This window comes from Neolamprologus brichardi, chromosome 14 (genome assembly GCF_056152115.1).
Source record: "Neolamprologus brichardi isolate AB-2024 chromosome 14, ASM5615211v1, whole genome shotgun sequence".
NCBI lineage: Eukaryota > Metazoa > Chordata > Actinopteri > Cichliformes > Cichlidae > Neolamprologus > Neolamprologus brichardi.
This window is the reverse complement of record NC_142117.1, coordinates 6,077,074-6,086,536: the sequence shown is the minus strand read 5'-3', so window position 1 is coordinate 6,086,536 and position 9,463 is coordinate 6,077,074. Positions and strand designations below refer to the sequence as shown.

The 9,463-nt window shown below is 40.6% G+C and overlaps 1 protein-coding gene across 5 annotated transcripts in view; it reads right to left on the bottom strand.

Moving 5' to 3' along the window:
* The window catches only part of tpra (translocated promoter region a, nuclear basket protein), a 40,920-nt gene that overhangs the window by 395 nt on the left and 31,062 nt on the right, over positions 1 to 9,463 (bottom strand). Inside the window, exons 36-54 of one of the 5 annotated variants that reach the window (XM_087850691.1) lie at positions 9,128 to 9,166; positions 8,188 to 8,382; positions 7,915 to 8,026; positions 7,607 to 7,800; positions 6,963 to 7,033; positions 6,592 to 6,791; positions 6,241 to 6,447; positions 5,995 to 6,110; positions 5,579 to 5,650; positions 3,923 to 4,138; positions 3,641 to 3,839; positions 3,364 to 3,560; positions 2,908 to 2,979; positions 2,733 to 2,824; positions 1,452 to 1,564; positions 1,258 to 1,356; positions 1,016 to 1,157; positions 728 to 825; positions 133 to 234 (exon numbers count right to left, since the gene is read on the bottom strand). In XM_087850691.1, the coding sequence (XP_087706817.1) occupies positions 133 to 234; positions 728 to 825; positions 1,016 to 1,157; positions 1,258 to 1,356; positions 1,452 to 1,564; positions 2,733 to 2,824; positions 2,908 to 2,979; positions 3,364 to 3,560; positions 3,641 to 3,839; positions 3,923 to 4,138; positions 5,579 to 5,650; positions 5,995 to 6,110; positions 6,241 to 6,447; positions 6,592 to 6,791; positions 6,963 to 7,033; positions 7,607 to 7,800; positions 7,915 to 8,026; positions 8,188 to 8,382; positions 9,128 to 9,166 (2,536 nt within the window). The remainder of the gene's footprint in view (positions 1 to 132; positions 235 to 727; positions 826 to 1,015; positions 1,158 to 1,257; positions 1,357 to 1,451; positions 1,565 to 2,732; positions 2,825 to 2,907; positions 2,980 to 3,363; positions 3,561 to 3,640; positions 3,840 to 3,922; positions 4,139 to 5,578; positions 5,651 to 5,994; positions 6,111 to 6,240; positions 6,448 to 6,591; positions 6,792 to 6,962; positions 7,034 to 7,606; positions 7,801 to 7,914; positions 8,027 to 8,187; positions 8,383 to 9,127; positions 9,167 to 9,463) is intronic. The other 4 variants (XM_087850696.1, XM_087850693.1, XM_087850694.1 and 1 more) reach the window with 4 other exon arrangements.

Genomic DNA, 9,463 nt, shown 5'->3' with positions numbered 1-9,463 from the left:
CACTTCAATAAACTGCTTTATCATTTAAAACTACAGGACTTGAGTCAGTTCTGTGAGTGTACACTATATTCTCACAGGCAGAGGTTAACAACCATCCCAGAAGGATAGTCCTTTAAAGCTTTGACACCTTACCTCTGCGGCTGATTAGTCTCACTCCTCGAGGTCCTGTGCTCGACAGGCTGCTCACCAGAGGCTGACTGGCCACTGTGTGACGCTGCGTCATATTGCTTGTGTCTGTAATCAAAGAAGGGAAAAAAAAACATCACACAAGAGTTTGTGCACATATGAAAGCTTTAGCTGACGAGTTCAGTTTAGCAAAAATGTTGCTTGCTTTGCTTTTCAACGTCTTTCAGACTAATGAGCTAATGGCAGCTTTTATATTAAACATTTAATTAAATTGACAGGAGAAAAAAAAAAGGACTGCTAATAGTGTTGTTGGGGTTTAAAGGTTCTATAAGTCTGCACCATGGATTATATATGGACTAAGCATGGAAACAGACAGAATGCACAGGGCTGAAAAATGAAGGCAGCGCAAACTCAAAAAACTGCAGTTCCTCTGATTCGCTTTCGAAGCCAGCCACTTCGTCCTCATAGATTCCCAATGTTCAAATGTCCAATTTTACAGCATTAAAAGTACATTAATTGAGGACAGTTTTCACCTTTATAACAACTTTGCACAGGATATGGTTGCTTTGACATCTATTGGTCAGTAAACAGAATACGTTACCAGGGTCTTGGCTGGTAGATGGCAGTGACGCATCATCACTTTGCTGTCCTGCTGATTCCATGTCTGTCTGACTCTCCAGGGTAGACTCAATTCCAGGGCTGGAAACACATGCACAATCAGAGAAAACTTCCAGCGGTGTCAGGTTTAAAATAAAAGCCAACATTTCTCTCACAAATCTATTTTAACACCATGTGAGAAGCTTCTTTTTTAGATTTTTATGAGAAGTCAAAAAAAAATCATTTGACAGTAAATCCTACATAAATTAAAACTGAAAACTTAAAAACTCACCCCTCCACTTCCTGCTCCATGAACACCTCATCTCCATCATCTGTAGCAGCAGCCATTCCAGTAGAAGCAGTTACCATGGGAACTGACTGGGACGCCATGTTGTCACTGCTGTCTGAGGGCAGGGATTCAGTGAAGACTGTCACTGATGAAACAGACACAGGGAATACTGAGCTTTTGAGCCCAAGAGCTGGACAGCGCCGACTGAGGAAATCTTGTCTTCGGGGTTTGTGTGTTTTTCTCACCTGGTGCAGCCACTTGTAAAGGTGTGGTGGGGACACTCCTTCCTCCTCCATCTTCATCATGAGCAGCCAGAAACAGAGGAGATTCATACATACCGAGACCTACATACAGATTTAGTTTGACACACAAAAAATGAATGTTTTAACTCGAGTATCAGACTGCATGCATAAGTTACAATTAAGTGTTTGTGCAGTACCTCCTTGAGAAGCCAGCTGTCCCAGGTCAGAGTGTGAGGCTGAAGTCTGTGGCAGCAGATCTTCAGGGGGTCCAAACCTGAATCTGGTGGACAGACCTGCTACCTGAGGTGAGCTGAGGAGATCAAAAACATCTGCTTAAACACGTGTTAAAATGCATCTTTTCAGCAGCCCACATTTGTAGTCTCCTTTGCCTTCTCTGCACGTTTCACTCAAGAACATATGTTTCATCTGCAGCTTCCTTCTAGAATTAGTTGCTGCAATTAGAGAAAGAAAAAAAAATCCCCTACAAAAGTGCTAAAATTGGCCACTTGAATTCTTTTCTAAAAGGAAATCACTTCTCACTGCCATTTTAAACTAGTTTTGTACCAGGTTGCAGTTTTCCCCTCTAAAAGGTTAAATTGCTTTTAACTTATTTACCTGGTTGCTGGAAATACGGACACTGTAACTGACAGGTTTCTCTACACAGGGAGCAGCAGACCACTGTCCTGTCTCTCACCTCAAAAATCCCTGAGTTAATAAATCTATAATGTGTCTGAGATCATATGATACCACTATGTCTAGAAACAGTCCAGTTAAGACACAAAATAACAGGGTGAAGCAAAGTTAAAGTGAAGCAGTGGAGTAAAGTATGGGAATCTTTAGTGCGTGATGGACTATCATACTGATTCATACCTTAAAAACAGTAGACTGTGTGAAGTTGGTCTTTGGCCCTAAACTGGATTATTCTTTATTTTGCTTTCAGAAAACATAGGGATCCTAATATTGTGTCCATTCAATTAAAATATGAGGCCTAATCAACAGGTTCTGGGAACCAGCCTTGAATCAGTTTATATTTGTCCCATCTCCTCTTAAAGATCAACTTATTGACCAAACTCTAGACCACTTCTGACTCTACAAAGTAGTCCCTTTATGACTTGCACTTTGAGCTTCTCTGTCACAGTAGAGTATCATCATCACTCAACTGAAATATTTTGAAATAGTTTCCTTACTTTAACATCTTGAGGCATCGGAGACCGAACAACCTGAGCTTATTCTGTTCCAGCCCACAGTGCATTGAAAGCAATGCGAGTTTCTTCCATACAAACACAAAAGTCACCTTTCAACCACTATATTCACTAGATTTGCCTCTGAAACTTAATCCTCTTTTAAAAATAAATAAATAAATAAATAAATAATAAAGTTCCAGGATAATATACAGAATGTTATACAGCGATCTACAAACATCAGCCATGATGGAAGACATTATGAGCCAGGTGTGTGTGTGTGTCTGTCTCTCTTACTGTATAGCCTCAGCGAAACCATCAGTACGATGTGGAACAACCAGAGTGGGAGTACTGGGAACCATTCTGTCATCATCATCAAAGAAAGGCTGCTGACAACACACAGGCACATTTAGGCTAGCTGATCCACAGAAACTGAATAATATGGTCAAAGTTCACAACACACATCTCTTACCATACTGCCTATTCCAGGAGTCAGCTGAGGTCCACGTCCTGACGAGGGTCTGCGCAGCTGAGAGGCCTGTCTCTGATTCACACACAGACACCATTACTGTCAGTGTTGCTTTCTTCTCCTCTTATATTTTCATGTAACGATTTTACCATTCACTATTGATCGGTATTATTAATCAGTCTTTGCTGATTGGCATTGTGATTTCAGGTGGCTTTATATAACACCAAATAACTGGACAGTATATGTATTAATTTGACTTACTTAAAACTCCCAGATGAATCTAAACAAAATGCTTTTGGCATCTTTCTACTAAACTCTTAATTTAACTGCATCACTCATTTAGCCGATGAGGATAACAAACCTGCCTCCTGTTCATGATAAGTAAGCTCACTCTAAATCCAAAACATATATTTTGAATGGAACAACAAGAAAAAAGAGAAATGTGTGTTAGGTTATCACCTGTGTTTGTGGGGGACCCAGCTCAGGAGCAGGAGGCTGGATGTAGAGGCGAGGCGGGAGTGGGTGTGGGGGCCTTCGTGTGTGTGGCATCCGGGGTGTGAGGGAGGATGAGGAAGGTGAGGGGGCAGAGGTTGGAGGAAGGTGTAAAGGGTCTCTAGGGTGGTCGGACTCTGATGGGGCATCACCGCTGCCTTCACCTGGAAGAGATGAGTGTGTCAGGTTGCGATTTTGAGAGAAGCATGCGTGAAATGAGATGTGAGCTGGCCTTGGTGCTCACCGCTGGCTGTTGGCTCACTGGGGTGCTGTGAGCCTGAGGATGCTCCACACACACTCTCCTCGGTGTTAGTGCCTTCTGTCAGCTCCTCCCGCCTCTGCTCTTCGGCCTCTCCGCTCTCCTCGTTACTTTCCTCTCCCGCTCTCATTCCGCTGTCAGCAGCATCATTGTCATCTTCATCATCATCCTCTTCCTCTTTATACTAACAGACAAAGTTAGAAGTTAACACCTGCCATTAGATTCAAACTCAAAACATTTGCATAAGGTAGTGACAAGCAGCAGCACCTCATCATCTTCTTCTTCCTCCTCTTCCTCCTCCTCCTTCTCCTCTCCATCTTTACTCTCGCGGCTCTCGCTGTCGGTGTCGATCACAATCACATCTCGGATGATGGCAGAGCCCTGGGAGGACATCAGGTCAGTGGGAACAGACTGGGACACGCCCTCTTCCTCACTTTCCTTGTCGTCCCCCGATAAGACTGGGAAGCTCTGTTCTGGGAGCTCCTACATCCCAAACATAAAAATCAGGTCTTATACACACCTTTGCAGGCCTGTTTGTGTTCATATGCAAACAATCTGACAAGACATTTCAGTTGTGTGAGCCTTTTTATTTTTTAATGTGCGCTTTATAGTCCAACATCATAGCATCATGCTAGTGTTTAACCCTTTAAGACCTACCATAGAACCAAGTCCGCCAGAGCTTATATTATATTTTTACATGTTGTGGAGCCATTTTTGGGAGCATTTCAAGTTGCTATACATCAATACAACCATTATAGCCCAAATTTTAATAATATGTATGCATTAAATGCATAGTAATTACATAAATTGCAAAAATGTGCAATAAACTACAAAAAAATTGAAAATCATTTTTGTTTTTTTAACATATATATTTCTAGTTAGAGAAATTTAAGAGGCTTATCCCTCAAAACTGTAAATACAAAAAAGTTGCACAAAATAGTTTCCCACCACAGGAAATTTATTTTGAGTGTCTTCATAGTTTTATTTTTGAAATACACCAATTTTTATATACTGCAGGAAAAACGAAAACAAATATTATACTGCAAATTTGCAAAAAAGCAGCATATGCATCAAAATAAACTATTTCCAGCAGTGCAATATGAGTCCTAAGCATCCCAGAAACAACACAGAAAGTCATAAAGTCAAACATAACTTTTAAAAACACCAGTATAGGCTCATGAAGCTCTGATGGTAAAAAACTACATTTCCGCAAAAATGACGTCACTTCCGACGCTGACGTGTTAAAAACAGCTGATCGGATCGGCAAAGCGTGTTTCTGGAATATTATGTTTTTGTTGCTGCAAGTGCTTTTTATGCAGTTTTTGCAAAGCTATATGCGGAAGGAAACTGTGACCGAGGACAAGCTGATGGCATAAGATGTAAGTACAACTCCTCCGGTTTCATATGCAAAAAAAAATTATTGCGCTAGCTTGCGTGGTTGCAGAGCTACCGGGATTTAAAAGTAGTTGCGCAAAACGGAGCGTGCCCGCTCCGACCGGTTTTAAAGGGTTAAGGTAAATATTCTCTGCATACCCGATTTTGAACAAGATGTGCAGAATAGATGCAAATCACACTCACTGCATGTTACAACTTACACAAGACAGCTTTTAGTCAACCATTTCAGAAATACGGTTTATAATTGTGTATTGTTCACCATGCTGTACATCTGAAATCTTAAATGTAACTTGGCAGTGGAAAGATGAACCAAAGGCCTGAATATTGTGCATCTGAAGAAACTATCCAGAAGCAGCCTTTTCATTGGCTAGAGCTGGAAAATCAGGTAAAGTAGCTGCTTTCAAAAGCATCTCTGCATTTAGAAATCAGCAGAGATAACTAGCTATCAGCTAATGACTAACTTTAAGTTCTAAGGTCATATGACAACCAACATTTACTTGAACCAGAAGAGCTGACTTGACAACAGACCTGATTATCATCTGGTGAATCCTGCCGTTCTTCATCCCTGAGCTCTCCTTCCATCTCCTCATCACCTTCCACCTGAAACACACCAAGGGCCATAGTTTGACTTACATTTATTAAACACACGCAGACAACAAAACAACTGATAATGTCGTGCCAAGCTTTTGATGTTTTACAGATGTATTCTTGACACAACAGATTAAAATGACTCCTGCTGCAGATATCGAATAGGAAGCTCTGGACTTTTCTTTGTGACATCAGTTAAAATTCCCAGACTTTTATCAGTTTGCAAAACTCAAGTGGCCTGACACAGGTCTGTCTTTAATCAGCATTTCTGCATTCACACAACCTAAGATAGCCTAGAACTAACAGGTTAAGAATGACAGCACTTCTATTTCTAGTTTCTGGGTTTTTGTGTTTACCTGCATTGCTGCTGTTGCTTTGAGGCGTAGCTTTTTGATGGTTGGAGGTGTGTGTGAGCTCTCGGGTCTGCTTTCTTCTTCCTCCTCATCATCATCTCTGCTTCGCTTTGAAGATGCTTTAGTGGCATCACAAAAACACACCAGGACCTCAGTTAAGAATCTGGCCATCAACATTTTCAGTACTATAGTTTGTTTCTTTACTGTTGAGGTGTTTTGTGAGTAAAGTTTCAGGCTTCTCTTTCTGACCTGTTACACTCAGAGAGGAGGGGGATGAGGATGTAGATGGCCGCTCTGCCTCCACGCTGGGCCCTGCATCCTGACTGGCTGCCTGCTGCTGAGTGGGCTGAACAAACGCTGTGGCCTGAGTGCTGCTTGGCTGAGAAATGGAGGTGGGTGCATTCACCATACTGGAGCTGGTAGAGTGCACAGAGGCTGATGTATTCATCAGCACTGCTAGGAGAAACACATTTCACTTTGACATATACTGACACATACTGCTTCAAAATCTCAAAGCGCATCTCCAACAGAGATCTACTTTTATTTCAGTTGTCTTCTTCTAGAAGAAAATTGTTGAATGGATGGCCTTCTTGTTCTTACCCTCTTGGCTTTCAGTCTGTGTGGTCGGCATTACTGTGGCCATAGGTGTTGGGACAGGGACAGTTGCCAGGGTAACCAAAGGACGGATGCTGGCTCGAGGCGTGGCCTTGCTGCCAGGAGAGGGACTTGGCTTGTTGCTAGGAGATGGAGTACTTGGGGTGGGTCGGATGTTGGCAGTGGGAGGCTCAGACAGAGTGGAACTGATGGAGAAAAGCGATTTGTTGTGTCTGTTCTACATTTAGAAAAGCTCTCTTTCATACTAGCGTCTTTGTAATGTGGTTTTTAAGTTCATCAAACTACAGCCTCATTACGTCCACTGACTTGACATCGTATGAAACGTTTACAATCATTCAGAGCAATTTATAGTTTACCTTCCTCTGTCTTGTGCAGGACTCTTCAACGATATCTGTCTCTGGTCTGCAGACCTCGTCTGATCACCCATCTAAGGACAAACAGGTGTGTTCTTGATCATTACCACAATCACATGATGGAAATAAATTTAGCAAAGCCAAAGCAAACTAATTACAGGAAAAAATACATTTTTTTACTGTTGCAATTTAGACAAAAAATTATTCAATTCCTCCAAAAAACAAAAAACAAAACCAAAAAACCCACTTTCTCAAAGTTGTAAAATATTGTTTCCAGAGTATTTTTTAAAAAGATATTTTGAGAAATTTGCAAATACTTAAAGCATATAATTTGTAATTTTAAAAATATAACCATTTGTAAAATATCTGTATTGTTAAAACCTCAATTTTAAGACAAACAAGGTTTCACATTTGAATTTTGGAACATTTTGAAAAATAAAATATTTAAATATTCATAGAAATACTATTGTAATAACGCAAAATGGTGGGTTATGTTATCCATAATAAAGGCTCTATTTCTAGCACAGTCAGTCACACTTTGCTTCTGTAATATTTTCATCTTAGCTTGTAAAGAAGGTTTTCTTATACCACTTTGGCTTTCTTCTTAATTTTGCGACATACAAACATACATACAGTCCATCCTGTACCTTAGCTCCACTCTGGTCCTGTGTTTCTTCTCTGGTGTCAGAGTGCGTTTGTGTCTCTCTCCGTTCCCTAAGCTCTCTGTCCAGCCGAAGAAGTCGTCCTTCATACTGAGATTTGAGGGCATTCATTCTCACCTCCAGCTCCTCTTTACTCTGCTTCAGTTCTTCTACCTCCTGACTGAGCTGCTCTTTAGCACCTGAAGGTAAAGGAAGCAAGTCACAAGTTTTAGTCACGCTAAGCATATTTGCTTGTTTGTTTGGTGATATTTGTCAGCAGATTTTCACATTATAGTGGGTTTTTTTTAGCTCACTGTTTAGCTGGTTGATTTTGGTCTTGGCTCCCAGGAAGGCCTTCTTCGTTTTTTCCTCTTTGTCGGCCATCTGCTGTTTGAGCTGCTCCTCTCTGATTTTGCTCTCGGATAGCTAGAGAAAACATTCTCTTCAAAATCTTTCACAACATCTAATTTTAATTTAGTGCGTTAAATTCAACATAAGAGACTGTGCTTGCATTAAACGATTATGGAGGGAAATCGAACGACAGTTTGACTAGAATGTAGTTTGGAGTATGTAGGATTCTCAGATACCTCCTGTCTGAGTTTTGCAAGCTCCTCTTGTTGTGCCTGGTTTGCCTCAGCAGCTGCGTTAGCATCACTTGAGTGGACAGACTGGGAACTCTGGTTTTGGCTGGCCTGTGCGGTTCGGCTTGCTTCATTAGCTTGTTTGGCTTCAGTTAGCTGCTCCTTCAGATGTTTTATGTCTGCTTCACGCTCAACAACCGTCTGAAGGGGAGGTAAACGTGCCAAAAAGATTAAAATACCATTTTATGCAAGACATTTGAATTGCCTAAATATTTTTCTCCAAATTTCACTGAGAAAAAAGTATTATGTTAAATAACATTTTAAAGGAAAGAAGAGGACATTATTAACAACTCATAGTTCCTAATATAGTCTTCTTCCTCAGATTGACTACTTGCTTGGTTAGTGTTTAGACGATTACAGTGAAAAAGCAAAAAACAAACAAACTGTTCGAGTATTCAGTGTCATCACTTTGCAACTTGGGGAAAAAAGACTGCTCATGGCAAAGGTTTCCCTTCAGGTCTGTCTGGTAGAAAGGCCTTTTTAAAATAACATTGTGAAGTCTACTTTAACACAAACTAGAACCTTTTCTCACAAATAAGCAAGTAGTTGTTGTAACTGAACTCTGACTGACAGTTGTTAAGTGTAAACCAAATAATCCTGTATTTACTATTGGTTTCAACTACAGTCAAAGTCAAAGTCTGGTTTTTATGTTTGTTGCTCTACCCTTTTTGGCCACACCAACACAACCTTCACTCACTACTTTAACAATTTGTCAGATTCAGTCTTCCTGCAACTTTATCTGTTTAGCAAAAACGGAAAACCACGTTGAATGATCGTCGTTTTTTTGATTGAAGACGATCACATAACAGAGGTAAAAATACAAGGGGATGACTGCCATTACTAATCCACTGAAAATTGATTGAATGATGTTGATCTCTTTCCTAACCTTCTGCAAGCTCTCCAACTGGCCTTGAAGCTCAGTCACCTGTTAGGAGGTAAGCACAGATACAGAAACTACTTGTTAGTTTACTGCAAATATGACAAAAATACTACATACTGAAAAAAGAAGAAGGCTCATCACCAAGCTGTCTGACTGCAGAAGTAAACTGTCATTAGCTGTGATGTAAACTGAGCCTTTTATCATCCTGGGACAATATTTACACAAATATTACATGAAGATGTGAAATGTGCAAAGAATTTGTTTTGTCAAAAATAGTTTTGGTGCATATCAGCACCAGAAAAAAAAGATAACTCTTTGACATCACAGAGTTGGGGGGTCATC